At 45.9% G+C, this 24,656-nt stretch overlaps 1 protein-coding gene across 2 annotated transcripts in view; it reads left to right on the top strand.

The window, feature by feature from the left end:
• ATXN10 (ataxin 10) overlaps window positions 1-24,656 on the top strand; it is a 157,503-nt gene that overhangs the window by 105,582 nt on the left and 27,265 nt on the right. For both annotated transcript variants that reach the window (XM_075344200.1, XM_075344199.1), the window contains one exon: window positions 11,181-11,244. In XM_075344200.1, the coding sequence (XP_075200315.1) occupies window positions 11,181-11,244 (64 nt within the window). The remainder of the gene's footprint in view (window positions 1-11,180; window positions 11,245-24,656) is intronic.

Raw genomic sequence — 24,656 nt, 5'->3', positions numbered from 1 at the left:
GACCTGTCCTAAGAATAGGTCATCAATATGTTAGTACTGGACGGCCCCCACAATAGACATTAGGCTGTCTAAGTCTTGCGCACCCCCCCACAACACTGACCATGACTTTTTTGAGTAAGCCTTACATATCATCTACCATATAGCTCTCATTTTGTGCGCATCACTTGACGTTCCCCATGGGGTTAGGACATCACAACAAACATCAGCTTTGATACGTTGATCCACTAATGGAGCAATTGAGATACCTCTGCATACACACCAGACACGGGCAGACAAAGGAGAACTGGTGCTGTCTCAGAAGCCAGCGGTATGCACGACTGGTTTGGTAGAAGGAAGCTGCCGATAAATTAATTGGAGGAACTAAAAGACGTCTTCCACCAATGACCCCATTTGGTCGTGAATGGAGGATTGGACGTGCCAATTGTCCACAGGTGAACATATGCCAGGGGCTCTGACTGGGATTCGAACCCGGGACCTCTCGCACCCCAAGCAAGAAGCCTACCACTAGACCAATGAGGATCTAGTGGTAGGCTTCTCGCTTGGATTTACGAGAGATCCCGGTTTCGAATACCGGTCAGAGCCTCTGGACTCTGTTGGCCAGCGGACAATTCGGTTCTCTTTGAGCAGCGCTTACCCAGTAGCGTGAACTTTTTTCTTGAACTTCTTGTTGGCCTGCGGACAATTGGCAGGTCCAATCCTCCATTCACGACCAAATGGGGTCATTGAAGCCCAGTTGACGTATTTTAGGAATTGGAGGAAGGAAACCAACAATTCAAGGCAATGATTTTGAAAGTCACATGGCGGAAACATGACAAGACTGGGAATAAAATGTGTTCGGAGGGCATTATCAAAATGCACTGTTTTAAATAAAAAAAAAAAAAAAACTAATTGGGGCAGAAAACCTTAATGGGAAATCCACCTAAAATGCTTTTTACATATTTTTTTTTTTTTTTAATATCTGCAAGTTAAAATGTTTTCAAACTGGACATCTCCCAAAAAAAAAAAAATTAAGGGACCGCAATGGGGTTCAAGTGTACGCCTAATAATCTGTCATTTTGATGAATTTCTGTGCCAGGTGAGAAGTAGAAACACAATTTGATGGGAGTAGGTGCAGCACAGTGGAAGTAGGTAGTCTTCTCCTGGGAGCAAATTCCTTCACTTTTACTATATGTCTGATCTCCACATGTGTTGATTCACTTGCTGCCAAGCACGTAAAATTGAACTGGCAATAATTGAATGTTACATTGATGAAATAGTATGTAGATTTGTCTTTAGGGCATTCTCCTAATTGAGAGGGATCATGTGGGAGCTCGTTCCTCTGTCGAAGCCCCGGGGTTCTCGGGAGGAGCACACACACCATTTTGAGTGCCACAGCTTGCACACACCATGAGCTATACATCATCCGGAGACAAAATATGTCTTTGCTTAACCATATAAATCATGACCGGTATTGAGAATAATGAATCTCTCGCATATCATACAGATTTTAATCTTTGCAAGGAAGTTAGTTTGTTCTCGAAAAATCTTGCTGTATTACTAGACCATTCATTGCTCCTTTCTTTTTTTATGATGGCTTTACGAACGGCTGGGATGTGACTCAAGATTTCCTTGCATTTAGGCAAAGAAAATTTAATTTATCAAATTAATTCCCCCCACCTAAAAGTTTAGCGTTCCATGATGGTCTCAAAAGTAAACTCAACAATCGATCAATTTTTCATAGCTTGTGTGGACCACAAACGCTAAAAAATAGGGAAGATACTCTCTGTCCCCAGGTCCATCACTGCCTCCCCACCATTGCTGTGGTCTTTGTATTTTGGCTTTAGCGTTGGCATTACTGCTGCAGCCAGTCACTTAGCTCAGCAGCTTGTGCTGTCTACCACGACCGAGCCGCTGAGATCTGTCACTTGATTTGCGCGCTATCGACGTGATGTTACAGCTGCAGCCAAGACCTGAGCAGTTACTGTACACGGAGAGGGTGCCTATCTTCTGTTAGTTATTTTAATGCGTTTTGGGGTCCTACTTTTCGTAGACAAACCATTTAATAGCGAGTGACCGCAATAAAGCTTTCATCTTGTCTTAACCAAACTCCTTGTGTCTTAACCCAACTCTTTGCCAATCGGCTGTATTTTCTACATTTTGAAGAGGGGAGAGGCTCCTGCTGCTTGAAAGAAGAATAGTAATCTGACTATTACAATAGACAAATGAGGGAAAGTTAACTTGTCCTTATTGGTCTAGTGGTAGGCTTCTCGCTTGGGATTCGAAAGGTTGTGGGTTCGAATCCTGGTCAAAGCCCATGGATTCTGAATGGCTTAGGCCAATGGTTTGTTCCAATTCTCGATGAGTGACTGACTGGTACAATAGTTGGTGGTGGACCCGAAATGTGCCCGTTCTTGCTTGACTGACATCACTAAGGCAACAATAGGTTATCACAAATCTGTTTTATGTTTCTCAAGTCGGCAATTGCCGTCCAGTTCCGGGATGTGTCCATTGAAGCCACCAATAAGAACCGCCAAACATCACTGCGCATGTGTGGGAATGGTGCCTTCATGTATCAGGCCGGAACAGGCGTGTTTAGTGAGCAGACTGTTGTGCTACCAGCAATGGAGCATGGTAGTGAACCCACTGGACCACAGAGGATTGTGGCAGCTGACCCCAGGAATGGACTAGGACAAAGCGTGAGGGAAAGGAAGGGCTTTATTGATCAGAGCACAATTGGGGCCAACTAGCAAGGGTCCTTGTGTAGAGTCCAGAGCACACGCGCGGCCAGCACAAGAGAAGTCAAGATACCCGTAGGTATAGCCGAGTACTAATGCACAGCAGGTATGACCAGTGCCCCAGTGGAATCCAGTCCAAAGTGAAAGTAGATGGTAACACCAAGCCAGGCCTTGGTCCAGTAGCTGGAAGGACGTAGACACCTGAAGACTCGGTACGGACCTCCACAGATGTAGCTTGATCCGACCTGGCAAGCTGGAACCGACCAGGTGTGTACTCTGTAGGACACAGGAAGCCCAGGCAAGGACTAGAGCAGCAAACAGGCACAAGCAGCTCTGAGCAGAGACAAGGAACAGAAGTTAGGAACAGGGACATGGATAAACAACAAGGACAGGGAACAGGGACCTAACGTGAAGAAACGCCACACTGTGACAGGAAGACATTGCTCAGGCACCTCCCAGAAGGGGAAGGTGCCTTTTATATATCCAGTGCCTCTCAACAATAGGCTGAGAAGCACTTCAGGTTACGGTGCACTGTTCCTTTAAATCACTGCAGGATGTGGTGGGTTTCGCCTAAGGAAGGTCCATGCATGTCTCTGGATGAGCAGGCCACAGGCAGAGAGCTGGAAGAGGATCCAGGACTGTGATACGAGTGAGTACCCTGTATGGAAGGAAGGACAGCGGGACGGGCATACCGTACGGACCACATGCAGGGCACCGACCCCTCTGCCAGTAGGGGTCGGGCCCGCGTTTGGAGACATGACACAGACACCGTGACTCTTCATCAGCTTTTGCTCAACCTTCATGGCTACAAATATGTAAATTACATATAATATGCGTGACAATCAAAGGCCTCTTACCTCTTCATACCTATTCTCGAAAAGAGGAGGACAAGTAAAAGACCCAACAAGGAGCTCATCCTGATAACATCAGTCAGCAATGTAAGCTGCGGAGGATACAGTCCGTGTCGAGCCTTGGCACTGAGGCTGTGCTTGTTTAACATAGCCCGGGGCCTAATGGATCCATGCCCTTTCACTAAATCTCCATCCAAGCAGCCAAGTCATGACATTGCAGCTGGTAGAGAATTAACCATTGCCAGATTCATTAGCCACCTTTTTTTTTTTCTCACCGGGAATTAAGTTTTTGTTATTTTTTGGCAATAATCAGTAGCCAAATTGATGATTATTGGTGGCCCTGACATGAAAAAGAGGAAAAAGAACGAGACTCCTTTTTCAAAGTGTTTGCACTAAAGCTGATTGACAGCTCAGCGCTTGATCACCCGCTACCTTTTGGAAAGCAAGTCTGTACAACGACATGTGCTTCTTGGCCGAGGAAATGAATGTGCTTAATGCAGCTAACGTAATCTCCTAAGCTGCAGGCGTAATAAAGATAATATTTGTTCTCCATTATCAATCGCATACTTTCCTTGGTAGCACCCATCTGTCAGAATTTCAAAATGGCCACGGTAATGATCCAAGTATAGTATAGCAATGATGAAATGATGACGCAACGGGTCCGGATTAAGGTCCACCAGACGTTTCAGATGATTTTCGGAAGGCTTGATGAGAACCAATATAGACTCTATTATACAATCTCCGAGGGTGGGCACTCACTTGTTCCAAGAATCGAAAATGCACTGAGTAGACCCCCTAATATTTTTGGTTCCAATTGCCGTTTTGGTTGCCTTCGGTTTAGCCTTCCGAAAATGGATTTTTGGAAGGCTGGATGAGGAACAATCTAGGCTCTGTTATACAATCTCTGAGGGTGGTCACTCACTTTTTCCAAGAATCGAAAATGCAGTGGGTAGACCCGCTATTATTTCTGGTTCCTATTGCCATTTTGGTTGCCTTTTGGTTTAGCCTTCCGAAAATTGTTTTTTGGAAGGCTGGATGAGGACCAATATAGACTATAATACAATCTCCGAGGGTGGTCACTCACTTTTTCCAAGAACCGAAAATGCACTGGGTAGACCCGCTATTATTTCTGGTTCCTTTTGCCGTTTTGGTTGCCTTCGGTTTAGAGAAGTCTCCAGTTGCTCTTTCATTTTTCTACTTTTTGATGTATGTTGTGTTGGCTGACGGAGGATGCTACCCAGGTGGATCGCACCAATTGGATCCCTGTTGATCTCCTCTGGCTGGCAAGACTGTGGCCAGGAGGTGATGAATGGTGTGACTGGATATTAATGTGTCTTGCAGCTTTACGGCCTTCTTATCGAAGGGTTTGGCCAACGGTCTATATGTATTGGGGCGCCCGCCCGAGATGTTGATTGCGTGTGTCCCATTTTGGCTGCCTATTGAATTGTTCTACCAGAGATAAGCCACCAACTAATGATGAGTGAAGACTACAATGCTTGAGTGCTCTTTCATCGAGTTGACCAGGTTGGATGCTCTTGATGGACTCTACTCAAGCAACGAGTGTAATGGAAGTCAATGACGGGCGAGCAGTACAATGCTCTTTGCTCGGTACTTGAAATGAGTGATCAGTACGATGCTCAAGTTGAGTTGATCTGAGCAGACGCTCGGACAGGCTCAACTCTAGTAACGCGGACAATTGGAAGTCAATGATAGCGCAGTTCGACTCTTCGCCCACATACAGCCAGCCTTAAACAGGATTTCCGGGGAAGAGAGGACATTTTTGGTTTTACCACCATTGAAAGCCATTCAGAGACTAGAAGTGGCTGTCACTTGGGAGCTGGCTCCCATCATTCAGTGAAGCGAGCCAGCTCTTTGTGTTCGTTGTTTCACGACCAACAAATCAGAGCAACCGTGATACTCTGCCGAGCGTACCAGAGCACCCCGATGCTCTAGTATCGAGCAGTGCCGAGCACGCTTGCTCATGATTACCGCCGACCGATGTTTCAGCTGCCGGGCTTGCCGAAGTCCTCAGCTTATGTCTTTGTTCTCCCATGAAGCACAAACATAGTACAATAAATCTATATGGTATTGCTGCGTACACAAATCCCAGTCTATGAAAATATAAAACTAATGTATATGGTAAATGCTATAAAGAACAACAAAAAAAATCCAAAGACCAAATTTGCCATGTTTTCGGTCATCTCCCCCAAAAAAGCAATGTGTGAACAAAATGTTGTTTTGTAACCCCCAAATTATCAATAAAAAATGTGAGCTCATGGCGTAAAAAATGTAAAAAAAATTATAAAATGCGAACTAAAACCAGATCTTTTTTTTTTTTTTTTAATTTTATTTATTTATATATATATATATATTTATTTTTTTTTTTTTTTAACCCAAATCTAAAAAAAAAAAAGAAAGGAAACCTTTGTAAGCTCGTTCACTTTTACTACACAATGACTATTTTTAATAATGAAAAAACAAAATCTTTTTCTTTTTAATAAAAAATGTCCACCATTTTTTTTCACTACACTTAGATGATTCCTCAAAGCTTTTATGGCAGAAAAGTAGCATAAAACATTGAAAACTTGCAAAAAAAAATGGGGCGTTGTCCAAAAATTTTGCAACTTTTGCAGTTTGAATCAGCTCCGCCAAAATGGGTGGGGAGCTAGAGAGGAGGCGGGATGGGACATGGTCACACCCGCCAATTAAATTAATCAGAAGTGTACACTACTCAGAAGAGGCGCTAAATTTATTAAAGTGGCCCCTTCGTTTTAATTTTTATTTTATAAATCGATTGTACACTGAAAAACAAGCCTTTTGGTAATATATTTAAACAGGCAAAATTTCTTTTTTCATCCAGGGACTGATCAATCATTCATAAAATTCTCAATTCCTGGGTAAAATCTATTTTCAGTGAATACAGATCTTCATATTACTGAGATGGCAGGTGGGAGGAGCTAGATGCAGAGGGAGGAGCTAAAGGTAGAGCTCCTCCCCCTCTCCCCTCCCTTTTGCATAGAATCTTTAGAAAAGCCAACTGCCATCTCCGATCTTGGTAAATTAAAAATTTAAATTTTAAAAATCTATTAAAACTCCATACAGATTTTTTACCCCGGAATTGAGAATTTTGAGCATGAAAGAGGAGTCTCAGGAGGCGAAAGAAGCCGACTTCTCTGATCAGATATATTACAAAGTTTCTTATGTTTATCTGTACTATTGATTTCTAAAATAAAAAAATATAACAACAATCACACTTTAAGTTACAATAATTGAATATAATAATTAAAGGGAACCTGTCACCACTTTTTTGGCCTATAAGTTGCGGCCACCACCACTGGGCTCTTATATAGAGCATTCTAACATGCTGTATATAAGAGCCCAGGCCGGGGGTATAACATAAAAAAACCACTTTATAAAACTTACCTAACGGTCGCTCTGCGGTGTAATAGGTCCTAATGGGCGTCTCCGTTGTCCGGTGCCGTAGCCGCCTCTTTCGGCCATCTTTGTTCTCCTTCTCTAGCCGCAGTGCATGACTGGTCTGACGTCATCCACACTTGCCGGCATTTGGGTCCTGAGCAGGTGCACTTTGATAAGCCCTGAGCAGGGCACATCAAAGTATTGTAGTGCACCTGCGCAGGACCGGCGAGTGTGTATGACGTAGCCGTGTCATGCACACAGGCTTCAGAAAGAGGTAGATAATGGCCAAAAGGGGAGGTGCCAGAACCAGACAACGGAGATGCCCATTAGGCCCTATTCTACCGCAGAGCGACCGTTGGGTAAATATTATAAAGTGTTTGTTGTCACAGCGGCCAGGGCGCTTATATACAGCATGTTAGAATGCTGTATATAAGAGCCCGGTGGTGGTTGCCGCAGCTTATAGTCACCAAATCTGGTGACAGGTTCCCTTTTAAGTTAAGAAAGTTGGCGCCATATACTCCAGAAGGACTAACATGCGCTATGCCAACCCCCTAGATAGTAAAGTGAATGGTGTCATTACTGTTACATACAGATTAGTCATGGGGGGGTTCATAAATGCCTGCCGTTATGAATTGAGGGCTTAGTAGCAGCTGTGAGCTATTATTAACCCCTCATTATCCAAATTGCCACCGCAGCAGGGCAACGGGAAGAGCTGGGCCCAGCGTCAGAATTGGCGCATCTCATGGATGAGCCTCTTCTGGGGCGGCTGTGGGCTGCTATTGTTAGGCTGGGAAGGGCCAAATCACGGGAAGAGCCAGGTAAATGGATACAACTATTCCAGGCTGCTGGAGGCTAAAACTTTTAGACTGGTCCGCCCCAGCCTGAGATTACCAGCCTCCAGCTGTTGGATTTTATCATGGGTGGGTATCAAAATTGGGGGTGGACACCATATGCATGCTCTTCTTTTGATACACAGCCTAGATAAGCGCAGGGCTGGGGGCTGCACCCTATAGCCATTTGCTTTATCTGTGCTGGGTATCATAATATGGGGGAGACCCTATGCCAATTGTTTTATTTATTTTAATACCACAATTGTGACCCGCAGACCGCGCCTGTGAGTGGTGGTAGTCAGCCGCTGTCACACAGGCTGGGGGCACATCTGACTGCAACCATGCAACCAATCACAGACGCCAGGATAGCCGGTGGGCAGGGAAAGCCGTGAATATGGATGAGCAATGATGAGCGGCCCAGGAAGGCCGCGAGAGCAGTTTAAAGCCGTGACGGAGCCTCGCTAAGTAAGAAGCGCTTGCTTCGTTGTTGTGGGGGGTTTTTTTTTTTTTGTTTTTTTTTTTGTTTGTTTTTTTTTTTTTAATTTCTCAAGTGCCAAATTTGGACCCAGAATCCCGGGTCCAGCACCACCTTTTGAAACTGTGCGGATCCAGATTTTTACAATCCGGGTCCGCCAATCCCTATTTATGACTCCTGAAAGAAGTAAGGAAAAATCAAAATTCCGAAAAAATGTGAAAAATTCACTTCCCGACCTCAAGGTGAACCAATATTTAGATTCTGTCGCAGGGAGTGTCCCCTTTTGCACAATTTTCAAACAGTCTTGAAAGTGAAATGGTCTATTAATTGGTGTGCTCAGGCCCCCGGCTAATTGCAAATATGTGTAGCACTTGAAGCGCCTGTAATAAGGGCTGGGATTGTTCGGAGCGGAGCGCAGGGTGGAGGTGACTTACTCATACAAAGCTCTCTCTCCGCACTTCACATTTTTGGTAGGGTGGCAATCTTTCATTCAGGTATTTGGACAACACTTGAAGTCACTTCCCCGGCTTTCTCAAGGTAAACGTTTACCGTGGCCTAAGGTGATTGAAGAATCTTCGAAGTCCGTCCCCATGGAAGGGCGCGGAGGGCTACGGGTTTATCGACGACATTTTTTTGAAGAAGTGTTTCCAGCCCATTGTAAACTACGTCCTTGACCAACGGGATAGAATGTATCGCTTCAATTATCTTCATTGTAAACATTAAAGGATATCTTTAAAACGTGGGCAGCTGGGGATGGTGGGGGCAGCCGGGGATGGCGGGCGCACCCTACACACAGGAGAGCTTAAGTCAACGCTTAGCTCATATCTAATGGACTGCGCTGTTGAGTGGAGTTGAGGTTTGCATTTGGCATCTGCTGCTTTGGGAACTGAATTGTAGTTCTATAAACTCTTAAAGGAAATGTCCACCCTTGAGCACTACTTCTTTTATTTTTTATTTTTTTTCATTTAGTCTTAATAGGTTATGATGGGTTTATTGGTCGGAGCGCCATAACGTTGAGTTTGGTGACTTGCACATGAAGGTTTTTTGAGTGGAATTTCTCCAACCTTTTCAATTGGTCCAACAACTCAACAATAAAACCTCAGTTCGAACATTGCCTAAAAGGAGTTTCGAACAATATGATACCTGATGACTAGTGATGAGCGGGCACTACCATGCTCGGGTTCTCAGTACTCGTAACTAGTGATGAGCGGGCACTACCATGCTCGGGTTCTCAGTACTCGTAACTAGTGATGAGCGGGCACTACCATGCTCGGGTGCTCGGTACTGAGTCGTAACAAGTAGTCAGATGCTCGGATGGGCATGACTCGAGTAACGGGTTTAATGGAAGTCAGTGGGGAACTCTAGCATTATTCTGGAAGATCTTCCACACAAGTTTCTTTTTTATTTCCGTTATACTCCAGTTGCGTCCAAGTGTCTGACTTGATTGTTACGAGTACCGAGCACCCGAGCATGGTAGTGCCCGTTCATCACTAGTTACGAGTACTGAGCACCCGAGCATGGTAGTGCCCGTTCATCACTAGTTACGAGTACTGAGCACCCGAGCATGGTAGTGCCCGTTCATCACTAGTTACGAGTACTGAGCACCCGAGCATGGTAGTGCCCGCTCATCACTAGTTACGAGTACCGAGCACCCGAGCATGGTAGTGCCCGTTCATCACTAGTTACGAGTACTGAGCACCCGAGCATGGTAGTGCCCGTTCATCACTAGTTACGAGTACTGAGCACCCGAGCATGGTAGTGCCCGTTCATCACTAGTTACGAGTACTGAGCACCCGAGCATGGTAGTGCCCGCTCATCACTAGTTACGAGTACCGAGCACCCGAGCATGGTAGTGCCCGTTCATCACTAGTTACGAGTACTGAACACCCGAGCATGGTAGTGCCCGTTCATCACTAGTTACGAGTACTGAGCACCCGAGCATGGTAGTGCCCGTTCATCACTAGTTACGAGTACTGAGCACCCGAGCATGGTAGTGCCCGCTCATCACTAGTTACGAGTACCGAGCACCCGAGCATGGTAGTGCCCGTTCATCACTAGTTACGAGTACTGAGCACCCGAGCATGGTAGTGCCCGTTCATCACTAGTTACGAGTACTGAGCACCCGAGCATGGTAGTGCCCGCTCATCACTAGTTACGAGTACGGAGCACCCGAGCATGGTAGTGCCCGTTCATCACTAGTTACGAGTACAGAGTACCCGAGCATGGTAGTGCCCGCTCATCACTAGTTACCAGTACTGAGCACCCGAGCATGGTAGTGCCCGCTCATCACTAGTTACCAGTACTGAGCACCCGAGCATTGTAGTGCCTGCTCATCACTAGTTACCAGTACCGAGCATCTGAGCATGGTAGTGTCCGCTCATCACTAGTTACTAGTATGGAGCACCTGAGCATGGTAGTGCCCGCTCATCACTAGTTATGAGTACTGAGCGCCTGAGCATGGTAGTGCTCGCTCATCACTAGTTACAAGTACAGAGCACCCGAGCATGGTAGTGCTCGCTCATCACTAGTTACAAGTACTGAGCACCCGAGCATGGTAGTGCCCGCTCATCACTAGTTACTAGTATGGAGCCCCCGAGCATGGTAGTGCCCGCTCATCACTAGTTACTAGTATGGAGCCCCCGAGCATGGTAGTGCCCGCTCATCACTAGTTACTAGTATGGAGCCCCCGAGCATGGTAGTGCCCGCTCATCACTAGTTACGAGTACTGAGCACCCGAGCATGGTAGTGCCCGCTCATCACTAGTTACGAGTACTGAGCACCTGAGCATGGTAGTGCCCACTCATCTCACGGCACATATCACCCAGGAGTCTGTGGGTGCTGCCTCACATGCCTGGACTTGCTTCATTACAGTTTTTCCTTTTTGTTTTTCCAGGTTCATCAGCTGGACGGGATCCCGCTCATCCTGGATAACTGCAGTATTGACGACAACAATCCATGTATCCTTCTCAAATAGTGAGTCTATTGGGTGAAGCTTCTCCGTATGGAGACCGCAAGGTCTACTGGTGACTCCAAGGGAATCAATCTGCACTCCTTTACTTTGCCTTATATGATGCAATGATCGTTCTTGCAAGATGATTTTATGTACTCGATCGTTCTTGGTTCGGATGAAGAATCCAATTATGGTTAACCATTTACTCCCTGACTGAATTTGGGAAGGATCACTCCACTCGGGCAATCATCTCCCCATGTAAAAGAAGGCTCTTATTAACAGTGTTGCTGCTACTTGGGCAAAGGAAGGTTTAATATGAAAAAATATTCATCGGTCTGAGTAAATGAAGGAATTTTATGAGTGAAAGCAGATTACCGGACCTGCAGGATCTGTATCGGGCACCACGCTCCTCCTCCATTAATGCCATAAAACAAAGGGCTCGTGTACACTGGCCGGCCAGCAGCCATAAACGGACGCCGGCCAGCCACATAGACATATTAAACCCCAACGACTGAGCTTTTTAATCAGTGATAGATCATTCTTTGCAGCTAGACTATGATTGTTCTCGGCAGCACATGTCATTTTTAGAAAGGACAATGTGCTGCCGAGGGCACTGTGCTGCCGAGGGCACTGTGCTGCCGAGGACACTGTGCTGCCGAGGACAATGATTAAATGATCATGTCACCCAACAAACAAACCTTTTGTTCAGAACTTGGGACGCAAGCTGCAGAGGAAGCTCAGATATCCACTATTGGGGTGCGCTATTAACGGCACTTTCTGGGTGGAAGATGATTGCAGTGCCCGTTCCAGATCCTGCAGGTCCTGTAATCTACTTACACCCAAGAAGTGCTGTTAGTAGTGCACCCTAACAAGTAACAGGCTCGATTGTTAGGTGAAATGATCTTTTGGCTTGCTGAAAATCAAATATAATCGTTCTCGGCAGCACATCGTCCTGTGTAAAAATGACATGCTGCCGCCGAGGACAATGGAATTTATGAGCACTGATTGTAAGAGCTGTCCAAAAATGTCGATCCGATCGGTGATCATTCATAACCGCTGGTTGACCAATGAAACAGTATCTTTCCTCTTAGTCTTAATGGAGGATGAGTGCAGTGCCCGTTCCAGGTCCTGTACTCCTCCTCCTGCAGGTCCTGTACTCCTCCTAAAGCAAGTCCTGTACTCCTCCTCGAGCAGGTCCTGTACTCCTCCTCGAGCAGGTCCTGTACTCCTCCTCGAGCAGGTCCTGTACTCCTCCTCGAGCAGGTCCTGTACTCCTCCTCGAGCAGGTCCTGTACTCCTCCTCGAGCAGGTCCTGTACTCCTCCTCGAGCAGGTCCTGTACTCCTCCTCGAGCAGGTCCTGTACTCCTCCTCGAGCAGGTCCTGTACTCCTCCTCGAGCAGGTCCTGTACTCCTCCTCGAGCAGGTCCTGTACTCCTCCTCGAGCAGGTCCTGTACTCCTCCTCGAGCAGGTCCTGTACTCCTCTTCGAGCAGGTCCTGTACTCCTCCTCGAGCAGGTCCTGTACTCCTCCTCGAGCAGGTCCTGTACTCCTCCTCGAGCAGGTCCTGTACTCCTCGAGCAGGTCCTGTACTCCTCCTCGAGCAGGTCCCGTACTCCTCCTCGAGCAGGTCCCGTACTCCTCCTCGAGCAGGTCCCGTACTCCTTCTCCTGCAGGTCCCGTACTCCTTCTCCTGCAGGTCCCGTACTCCTTCTCCTGCCGGTCCCGTACTCCTTCTCCTGCCGGTCCCGTACTCCTTCTCCTGCCGGTCCCGTACTCCTTCTCCTGCCGGTCCCGTACTCCTTCTCCTGCCGGTCCCGTACTCCTTCTCCTGCCGGTCCCGTACTCCTTCTCCTGCCGGTCCCGTACTCCTTCTCCTGCCGGTCCCGTACTCCTTCTCCTGCCGGTCCCGTACTCCTCCTCCTGCCGGTCCCGTACTCCTCCTCCTGCCGGTCCCGTACTCCTCCTCCTGCCGGTCCCGTACTCCTCCTCCTGCCGGTCCCGTACTCCTCCTCCTGCCGGTCCCGTACTCCTCCTCCTGCCGGTCCCGTACTCCTCCTCCTGCCGGTCCCGTACTCCTCCTCCTGCCGGTCCCGTACTCCTCCTCCTGCCGGTCCCGTACTCCTCCTCCTGCCGGTCCCGTACTCCTCCTCCTGCCGGTCCTGTACTCCTCCTCCATTAAGACTAAGACGAAAGACACTGTTTCGCTAGTCAACCAGCAGCCATAAACGACCACCGTCAGATTGACCTATTTACACAGGTGGAAAGGCTTTACAATCAGTAATGGTTTAATCTGTGCTCACAGATTATTATTGTTCTCGGCAGCATGTCACTTTTACACAGGACCTTGTGCTGCCGAGAGCTATAGATCAGAAACATAGACCTGTTTAGACAGACCTACAGCTCTTACAAGAAATAATAGTTTGTGTATTTATAGATTATCATTGTCCTCGGCAGCACGTCCTTTTTACCCTGGACCATGTGCTGCCGAGAGCTATAGATGGGAATATAGACCTCACAGGCCTATATGTTATGATCTGGTAACCGTGGACAATCACGAAAATCCCATTAATCTGGAAAACAAAAAACCAAAACCACAAGAGTAGTTGGAAACTGATCTGACCGCAATCCCCATCTATCAGACTATACTAGAAGTAGCAGTGGGATGTTCCTAACACACCTAGACACCTCATCACTTCCGGAGCAACTTGCTACACCTCAAAGATAGAAACGAGGAATCCTAACTTGCCTCGGAGCAGTCCCCAAAGAATTAGCAAGCCCCCAACATGCAACAACGGTGATGTAAGAAAACACAATACACAGAAAATATGGGCCTCACCTTTGCTGATCTAACTTACTAGATAGAACAGGACAGATAACTGATTGAGGCCAGCAAAAAACCTGCAAAAAATACCAATCTCCTGATAATAAAAATACTGAGACCACACGGTCTCTCCCCCACTATATCAGGTACTCTTGTGCCAGACACTTTAAGGTGAACTGCAGATATAATGGGAAGAAACAGAAATCACAGAACAAGTAATATTCTAAAGTGCAAATTATCCAAACATGAACAGGGAGCAAGCTCCCTTTCTTGCTGGAGGGACTGCCCTGCTCACAAAAGCAGAGAGACAGATCCTTACATACAAGAAACCAAACGCAGAACCACATGGAGTAAGCAAAACCACTCAAGTACAAATCCAGCAATTAAGCACAGAAACAGTAAACTTATCTGGAGTAGATTCAGGCACCAAATAAATGGGAAAATCAGAAGGGAAAAATCCCAGCCATCTTCAGAAGCAGGGAGGAACATCTATCACCAGCGACCGCCAGGCAGAAAATGTTCTCCTAAATAAACTAGGCTGATCTGCAATAGGATTTCCTGGATCCCCAATTAATTCCCTCACCTGTCCGAATCACAGATTCAAACTCAGCCTCACCACCACTCCTGGCCACCAGAGGGAGCTCCACACCAGCACCCACTCGGATGACATTCACAACACCTATGGCTCTTACAATGAGTAATAGTTCGTTCTGTGTTCATAGAGTATCATTTTTCTCGGCAGCACGTCACGTTTACACAAGATCTATAGTTCTCGGCAGCACATGGTCCTGTGTAAAAAGGATGTGCTGCCGAGAACAATGATACTCTGAGCACAGAATAAACTATTACTTGTTGTTGTAAGAGCCATAGGCCTGTCCAATAAGTAATAGTTCGTTCTGTGCTTGTGGAGTATCACTTTTCTCGGTAGCACATGTCACTTTTACACAGGACCATGTGCTGCCGAGAACTATTTTTTTAATTTATTTATTTATTTTTTTTTTTTAAATACCGTATATTTATTTTAAACAAGCCTAAAGATCATTTCACCTAACAAACAAGCCTTTTGCTTGTTACCCTGCCCCTCTAAACAGCACTTTCTAGGTGGAAGCAGATTACAGGACCTGAGGGATCAGGAACAGGCAGTACCAGCCTCCAGTTAAGGCTGGAAACACATCTATGCGAGTAAAATCGGTCTGAGTTGGCTGAAAAAAAACTCGGCTGATTTTAGTTCACGTTAGGTCAGAGTGCAACGCAACTGCACTGCGATCCTGAGATTTTTCTCATGATTGCAGTGCGTGTGTGATCCTTTTTTTCCTCAGCAGCTGTCATCTGCCATTCAGCTCTGCTACATGGCCGCTGACAGCAGCCACAGACAGCCATGTAGCAGAGCTGAATGGCAGATGACAGCAGACACAGACAGAGCCGCATGATCAGGATGAACTCGGGTGAACTTCACCCGACTTCATAGTCATGCCGCGGCTCTGTCTGTGTTGCGTCCTGATTAGCGGTCACCCGTGAAGGACTCACCGGTGACCGCTAATCCCCCTGGGTGACTGAATTGATCAGCGCGATTAGCGCTGCCGTCACTCAGGTTACCCGCGGCCAGCTGGATCCTCCCCCCCCGTGACCGCAACTCACCTGTGACTTCATTGCTGTCACTCGGACGACTTGCTGTCACTGTTGGAGGATCCAGTGGTGTCCGCGAGCTACCTGAGTGACATCAGCTGATCGCGCTTCTTACCTCAGTTGCTGCATGGAGCTGACAGGAGTGGCGGTGTCTTGTGCAGCTCCTGTCACCTTCATGTAGCAGAGCTGGAAGCGACGCTGGAGCTCCGTGAATTACGTTGGACAAGGATGGGTTTTTTGGGGACTTAATAAATTGGTGAACGAGGGTCTTTGTTATTATTTATTATTTCAAATAAAGGATTTTTTCACTGTGTGTGTTTTATTAACTTTAATTTACCGGTTAATCATTGGGGGTGTCTCATAGACGCCTGCAATGATTAATTTAGGATTTAGTGTCAGCTATAGGTTGCCATTAACTCCTTATTACCACGATTGCCAACGCACCAGGTCAAATCGGGAAGAGCCTGGTACAGTCCCAGAACTGTCGCATCTAATAGAAGCGGCCATTCTGGGCGGCTGCTGGCTGATATTGTTAGGCTGGGGGGCTCCCCATAACGTTGGGGCTCCCCATCCTGAGAACACCAGCCTTCAGCCGTATGGCTTTATCTGGCTGGTATTAAAATTGGGAGGGACCGCACGCCGTTTTTTTTTTTATTATTTATTTCTTTTAATGCACAGCATAGACACGCCCACCGGCTGCTGTGATTGGTTGCAGTGAGACAGCTGTCACTCAGCCTGGGGGCGTGTCTGACTGCAACCAATCATAGGCGCCGGTGGGCGGGTAAAGCAGGGAATTCGAGATTGATTAATGAGCGGCCGGCTTTTTCAAAAGAGGAGAAGCCGCTAGAGCAGTGTGAACGCCGTGCAGCGCCGCGCCAGTGATCGGTGAGTATGAGAGAGGGGGAGAGGGATACACCAACATGGATAGAGAGTGAGGGACAGAGATAGTGACCGACCGACAGAGAGAGAATAGAGAGCGAGAGGGAGAGACCGACTGACAGAGAATAGTGATTGACAGACATTGTGACACCACTCGTTTCCAGTGTTTTAGGAAACATGAGAGAAATGTATTTAGAAAATCGGATGTCACTAGGATGGTGTGAGTGCCGTCCCGTGACATCCGATTATTTACACGCTCCCATAGACTTGCATTGGAGAGACTCGCAGTAGAAACTCGCAAAAAAGCAGCATACTGCGATTATTTTTTTTTTTTATTTTTTTTTTTTCTCAGTGTCACAAACCACCGGGGGGGTCACTCAGAAATCCCCCGCGCTGGCTACCAGTACGTCACAATCGGGGGGTAACAAGTGGAGGTCACCCCTCCTTTATACCTCCCGACCGACAGACAGAGCACGTGACGCGCTCTCTAGCGCCCCTCTCATAGTCAGGCCAATTATGGAATTGCCCGACAATAAGCAAGGAGGCCGCTATACTACTTATGCCGATTATTGAAGGGTCCCCGGTGAGAGTAAGGTATATATTCCCCCGACCTCCGCGGGCGGAATATATAAAATCTCCCCGGATCTCACTGGCCTCCCCACAATAATCCTTGGCACAATTCGCTGCCACCAACCGATTTACGGTAACTATTAGCCGAACACACAGACGTGGGATTCAAGATCGAGATAACAGAACAGCCCAAGATTAATTATATAATTTAATCAGCCTAAAGCACACTAGAAACTACAATATATACAATAGGGAATCTACAGAATATACATATGTCAGAGTACAGTTACAATCAAAGCATGGGTTACAAACAGGCATACACAGTTCCAGCAGTTACCTTGTTGCGTCTGGCCACAGGGGGGCGCTGTACCCAGGTTTCTAGGATCCTTCCCACAGATGTTTCCTACACGTGCCCCCAGCGAAAGAACACTGGAAAATGGCCGAAGTAGGGTTATCAACCTGGGCAGATCCAGGTCCCCTCCTACCTTAGTGACCTCAGAGGGAGCACTGCTCCACCCCTGGCTTGAGTTATGGACAATATCCCAACATGGAATATGGGCCATAACTTTGCCTGGGAGCGTCGTAGGCGGACGCCAACGCTCTCATTGTGACAGTTATGAATTTAGCTACAGAACGAGGGGACTCATGACTTGTCTGCCAGTTCCCCATTGGCTGATATCACGCCTGGGGCATTTCCCAATGTCCTGCTCCCATAAAAAGGGTGTGCCGGCATCGTCCGCATGCAGAGACACCATTTTTATGGTTGCCATATTTATCGGAAATATGGCTTGCGAGATATGAACCATTTTTTACTGGAGTCGTTCTGTCTGGCTATTTCCATAGCCTTGCTAACTAGCTAGCAGCTCCTACTACAGGGTGACGGCAGGGAGTCATCCTGTGTCCATTGTTCCCACACCACCTCATTTCCATATCACAGGACATGGCCATGGAGGTGTAAGTGGAACACTGAGAACAAGAAGGGAGGGGGCACTGCCAGGGAGTGATGAGGGATTATGACTGGAGTCATAATTCATCTTCATATCCCGGGATTTGCCTCACACCTCCCCCCTTTTGAGGGCGCTAGGGGGCAGCACACTCCGGTGTTCCCCCGTGCGCCCGTCCGCGACCTCTCCTTGTCGGGACAGCCCGTCTGCGTTACCGTGGTCACGGCCCCTTTTGTGGCGAATGGTGAAGTTGTATTGCTGGAGCGCAAGGCTCCATCGCAACAATCGCCCATTCGTCCCAGAGACGGTGTGCAACCAGCTGAGGGGATTGTGGTCCGTCTCCACGATGAAGTGGCGCCCGTATAGATAGGGTTGCAGACGCTGCAGGGCCCACACTATGGCCAGGCACTCCTTCTCCATCGTGGAATAGGCAACTTCCCTTGGTAACAGCTTCCTGCTCAGGTACAAGACTGGGTGCTCTTGGCTCGCAGAGTCCACCTGGCTGAGCACCGCACCGAGGCCGAAGTCACTGGCGTCGGTCTGTACTACAAACGGCCGCGTGAAGTCGGCTGCCTGTAGCACGGGCGGGCTGGACAGGGCGTCCTTTAGGGCCTGGAAGGCTGTCTCGCAGTCCATTGTCCAATCGACTGCAGAGGGCAGCTTCTTCTTGGTGAGGTCCGTCAAGGGCTTTGCCAGGCTACTATAGCATGGAACAAACCTCCTATAGTACCCAGCGGTCCCCAAGAAGGACATCACCTGCTTCTTGGTCCTGGGGGTGGGCCAGGATGCGATGGCTTCCACTTTCTCAGGCTCGGGCTTCAGTGTTCTCCCACCTACCCGGTGACCGAGGTACTGGACCTCGCTCATGGCCAGCTGACACTTTCCCGGCTTGATGGTCAAACCTGCCCGGTGGATCCGCCTGAGCACCTGTGCTAGATGCTCTAGGTGGTCCTCCCAGGTGGGACTGAAGACGGCAATGTCATCTAGGTACGCGGCCGCGTACCCTTCAAGTCCCTTGAGCAGGGTGTTGACCATCCGCTGGAAAGTGGCAGGGGCATTCCTCATCCCGAATGGCATCACCGTGGACTCGTACAGTCCAAATGGGGTAATAAAGGCAGAGCGTTCCCTGGCCTTGCGAGTCAGGGGGATCTGCCAATATCCCCGGCTCAGATCCATGATGGTCAGGTACTGAGCCCCGGCCAACTGATCGAGCAGGTCATCGATACTGCGATTATTTTTTTTTTTTATTTTTTTTTTTTCTCAGCCCGATTTGGACTGAGAAAAAAATCGCCAATGCGAGCTGAATCATTCACTAACATGTGTCCGATTCCAATGCGAGATTTTCTCACACTGCTCTACTGCGAGAAACTCGCACGTGAGAAGCCGGCCTAAGACTGAAGGATCACGTCGAACTCACCGAGGAGAGTAGTAAATGGCGTTAGATAGGATCCAAGAGCTATTTTGACCACCGTTTTAACGATACTGCCCGTAATAGGGAGAACCTGCAGTACCAAACCCCGCCTGAGGACTAGGGTGGCGCTGTTTCTTGATGGAAGACATTTTTTTATATATATTTTAGACCTCCTTCTGTATATTCGTCCTCCTCCGACTCTCTTGGCTATAGTCAGAGTATCCGGCACCGGCTGGAGCATTACCTGCCCCTGGTTTTGGCTGTTTATTTCCCGCGGTCAGTCATCAAGCCCCGCTGTTTACATACCAGACGTGTGCGGATATACAGAGGATACAAACCCGCGTCCTGATACCGGCTCTGTTTCTTTTATTTCTGTGCAAAATCCCGAAAATCCGCTGTGAGGTATAGCTCCTAAATACTTCTGCCTCTCTGGCAGCCGCCCGTATAATTATGGTTTAGGAAAACCTATGGCTAAAGCAAACCCAAAATCCAGTTGCTCTGGTTTACAACAATGGCATTCTGTCTCCCTGCCCTGCCAGGAAAGACAATATGAGGACCCGCTGTATTTATTTTATTTTTATTTATTTATTTATTTTTTTTTATTTTTTTTTCTAATCCAGTTACTTTTTTGGCACGGAGACTGCAGAGCCAAGCAGAAAAATCTAAGCCGTGCTCCGAGACAGAGAATCTCTTTTTGTATTATTTTTTATTTAATTTTTGTCTTTTTTTCAATGTTTTATTACATTTTTAGAATCACAATAATGGTGTTTGTTTGTTGTTTTGGTTATTCTTTAATGGCTTAAATCGCTCCCAGCCTCATTTTTGAAATGTCTTAATTTTTTTTTGTTATATAAATACAGCATTGTGCTGTTCCTCCATAACTCCTCCTGCAAATCTATAAACAAAGGAGGAAGATCGTTTTACTTAAAAAATACGGCATTGTACTGTTCCTTCATAACTCCTCCTGTAAATCTGTCAACAAAGAAGCTGGATTTCCCTCCTTTTTTTCTTTTTTTTTTATAAATACACCTTTTGTGTTATTCCTCTATAGCTCCTCCTGCAAATTTATAAAAGTAGGAAGATAGTTTTAGGGGGTTTTTTTTGTTTTTTTTTTTGTTTTTTTTTGTTATATAAATATGGCATTGTACTGTTCCTCCATAACTCCTTCAAATCTGTCAACAAAGCTGGATTTCCCTCCTTTTTTTTTTTGTATAAAAGTGGCATTGTACTGTTCCTCCATAACTCCTCCTGCAAGTCTATAAACAAATTAGGAAGCTAGTTTTCCTTTTGTTAAATAAAAAAATACGGCATTTTTGTATAAATACAGTATTGTGGTGTTCCTCCATAACTCCTCCTGCAAATCTATAAATAAAGTAGGCGGCTAGTTTTACTTTTTTTTTTTTTTTTTTTTTTTGTTTTGTTATATAAATACACCATTGTGCTGTTCCTCCATAACTCCTCCTGCAAATCTATAAACAAAGTAGGAAGATAGTTTTACTTAAAAAATACGACATTGTACTGTTCCTTCATAACTCCTCCTGTAAATCTGTCAACAAAGAAGCTGGATTTCCCTCCTTTTTTTGTATACATGTGGCATTGTACTGTTCCTCCATAACTCCTCCTGTAAATCTATAAACAAAATAGGAAGCTAGTTTTCCTTTTGTTAAATAAAAAATACAGCATTGTGCTGTTCCTCCATAACTCCTCCTGCAAATCTATCAACAAAGAAGCTGGAATTCCCTCCTTTTTTGTATAAATGTGGCATTGTGTTGTTCTTCCATAACTCCTCCTGCAAATCTATAAACAAAGTAGAAAGCTAGTATTACTTTTTTTTTTTTTTTTTGCTTCTACAAATACGGCCTGTTTCTCCATAACGCCTGCAAATCGGTCAACAACGTAAGAAGCTGGATTTACCTTTTTTTTATATATATATATATATATATATATATATATATATATATATATATATATATATATATATATATATATATATATATATATATATATATATATATAATTTGTGTCATTGTGTTGTTCTTCCATAACTCCTCCTGCAAATCTATAAACAAAGTAGGAAGCTAGTTTTACTTTTTTCATAAAAAAAAAAAAAGTGAAACTAGCTTCCTACTTTGTTTATAGAATTGCAGGAGGAGTTATGGAGGAACAACACAATGCCACATTTATACAAAAAAAGGAGGGAGATCCAGCTTCCTTGTTGACCGATTTGCAGGAGGAGTTATGGAGGAACAGTACAATGCCATATTTATATAACAAAAAAAAGTAAAACTAGCTTCCTACTATGTTTATAAATTTGCAGGAGGAGTTATGGAGGAACAACAGAATGCTGTATTTATACAAAAAAGGAGGGAAATCCAGCTTCTTTGTTGATTTGCAGGAGGAGTTATGGAGGAACAGCACAATGCCACATTTATACAAAAATAGAGGGAAATCCAGCTTCTTTGTTGATTTGCAGGAGGAGTTATGGAGGAACAGCACAATACCGTATTTTGTATTTAACAAAAGGAAAACTAGCTTCCTACTTTGTCTATAGATTTGCAGGAGGAGCTATGGAGGAACAGCACAATGCCGTATTTTTTCATAAAAAAATAAAAAATATGGCATGGTGCTGTTCCTCCATAACTCCTCCTGCAGATCTGACAACAAAGTAAAAAACGTTGTTGTTGTGTTTTTTTTTTTTTTTTGTTTTTGTTTTTAGTTTTTTTTAAGAAGTTCAATCAGTCCTTGGTTAACTCTTAACAGATCGGAATGCCTTGCTTATAATCTGAGTGTTATCGACGAGCTTTCAACTTCTTCCAACAGTTCCAGGAAGAATAACAGAGGAGCAGCATCACTCAGAATTGAAAGGAATGCTGCTCTAAAATTAATACTACCATGGGGAGGCTGTCCATTTAGTGCTGACAATGGTTGACTGTGCCGGGACTCCCCGCTTCCCCCACAACATGTGAAAGGCTAATATATATATTTCCAGGAAGGATAACAGAGGGACGACACGATAGGAAGTTGTTAGTAAGGGTGGCTCCTTGTTTCAGTAGAGGAGCTTTTGCAGGTGTTTCGAGCGTTGGATGGGACCGGTGAGTGGTTGCGGTCTTTGTGGTGGGAATTGGAAGACGACGTGACCTTCTGTTTGGGTAATGCGCCTGTACGGGTACGATGGTGTTGAGCTGTTCGCATGATTCAATGTATAGATATGTGAATGTGCGATGCCCACACAGAGGTTCTTCTGGCCTTCCCGGTAGGTGGTCTGGTCACCACAGATGCGTGCACTACAGCAATACGCATCGCCACATCAGAGCGGTGCGGAGGCCTCATGTATATCATTTAGGTCACCGCACTGTAAAAAAAAAATGTAGCATACATTGTCCAACCAAGAATAAGATAACATCTGCAGGACGGCTCATTAACTCCTGCCTGGCACTAACCTTAGAGGCCCTCGTCACACATCTGTGCGTGGAGCCTATTTACGCCAATTTTATTCGGGGGTTTTTTTTGGCCTCTCGATAGGTTAATTATCTCTGACTTTTTGCCTATGCAGTGGACCTTTTTAAGTTTGGAAATGCATTTGGCACGGTTGTAAATAAAAATTGGGATATGCTATACATTTCCTGATTGCCGGGACCACCACCGAGCTATTTGAAGGGGCCTTTACTTTTAGGTTGGGATCCACCATAAAATCAAAGTGCCACTGTGGTGACTTATATTGGGGGAGATTTACACTTCTGCATTCCTTAATTTTCTCCCAGCTGTTTGAGAGACCCAATCAAGGGTAATATAAACTTGTGTGTCTGTATAGGGAGCGTGCTAGCTAAAAGACCTGTAATTACAGCAGCCTCTGCGCTGTTACAAGGCAGCAATGTGCAAAACAAAAGAATACAGCCGCACTCTGTAAGCACTTTTGATATCGGGTCCCATTCCTAGAGTTAGAAGAGAGAGGCTATAGAGAGAACTTGGTAGCTAATAGTCTTGTAATTACAGCAGCCTCTGCGCTGTTACAAGGCAGCAATGTGCAAAACAAAAGAATACAGCAGCACTCTGTAAGCACTTTTGATATCGGGTCCCATTCCTAGTGTTAGAAGAGAGACCTAATCAGGGAAACTGAAAATTGTTGTGTGTCTATAAAGAGAACTTCGTAGCTAATAGTCTTGTAATTACAGAAGCCTCTGCGCCGTTTCAAGCAAGCAATGTACAAACAAAAGAATACAGCAGCACTCTGTAAGCGCTTCTGATATCTGGTCCCATTCCTAGAGTTAGAAGAGAGACCTAATCAGGGAAACTCAAAATGGTTGTGTTTCTATAGAGAGAACTTGGTAGCTAATAGTCTTGTAATTACAGCAGCCTCTGCGCTGTTACAAGGCAGCAATGTGCAAAACAAAAGAATATAGCCGCACTCTGTAAGCACTTTTGATATCGGGTCCCATTCCTAGAGTTAGAAGAGAGACGCTATAGAGAGAATTTGGTAGCTAATAGTCTTGTAATTACAGCAGCCTCTGCGCTGTTACAAGGCAGCAATGTGCAAAACAAAAGAATACAGCCGCACTCTGTAAGCACTTTTGATATCGGGTCCCATTCCTAGAGTTAGAAGAGAGACGCTATAGAGAGAATTTGGTAGCTAATAGTCTTGTAATTACAGCAGCCTCTGCGCTGTTACAAGGCAGCAATGTGCAAAAGAATACAGCCGCACTCTGTAAGCACTTTTGATATCGGGTCCCATTCCTAGAGTTAGAAGAGAGAGGCTATAGAGAGAACTTGGTAGCTAATAGTCTTGTAATTACAGCAGCCTCTGCGCTGTTACAAGGCAGCAATGTGCAAAAGAATACAGCCGCACTCTGTAAGCACTTTTGATATCGGGTCCCATTCCTAGAGTTAGAAGAGAGAGGCTATAGAGAGAATTTGGTAGCTAATAGTCTTGTAATTACAGCAGCCTCTGCGCTGTTACAAGGCAGCAATGTGCAAAACAAAAGAATACAGCAGCACTCTGTAAGCACTTCTGATATCTGGTCCCATTCCTAGAGTTAGAAGAGAGAGGCTATAGAGAGAACTTGGTAGCTAATAGTCTTGTAATTACAGCAGCCTCTGCGCTGTTACAAGGCAGCAATGTGCAAAAGAATACAGCCGCACTCTGTAAGCACTTTTGATATCGGGTCCCATT

Source organism: Anomaloglossus baeobatrachus, chromosome 4 (genome assembly GCF_048569485.1).
Source record: "Anomaloglossus baeobatrachus isolate aAnoBae1 chromosome 4, aAnoBae1.hap1, whole genome shotgun sequence".
In the NCBI taxonomy this organism is placed as follows: Eukaryota; Metazoa; Chordata; class Amphibia; order Anura; family Aromobatidae; genus Anomaloglossus; species Anomaloglossus baeobatrachus.
The sequence above is the reverse complement of the archived record's forward strand: the minus strand, read 5'-3'. Positions and strand labels throughout refer to the sequence as shown.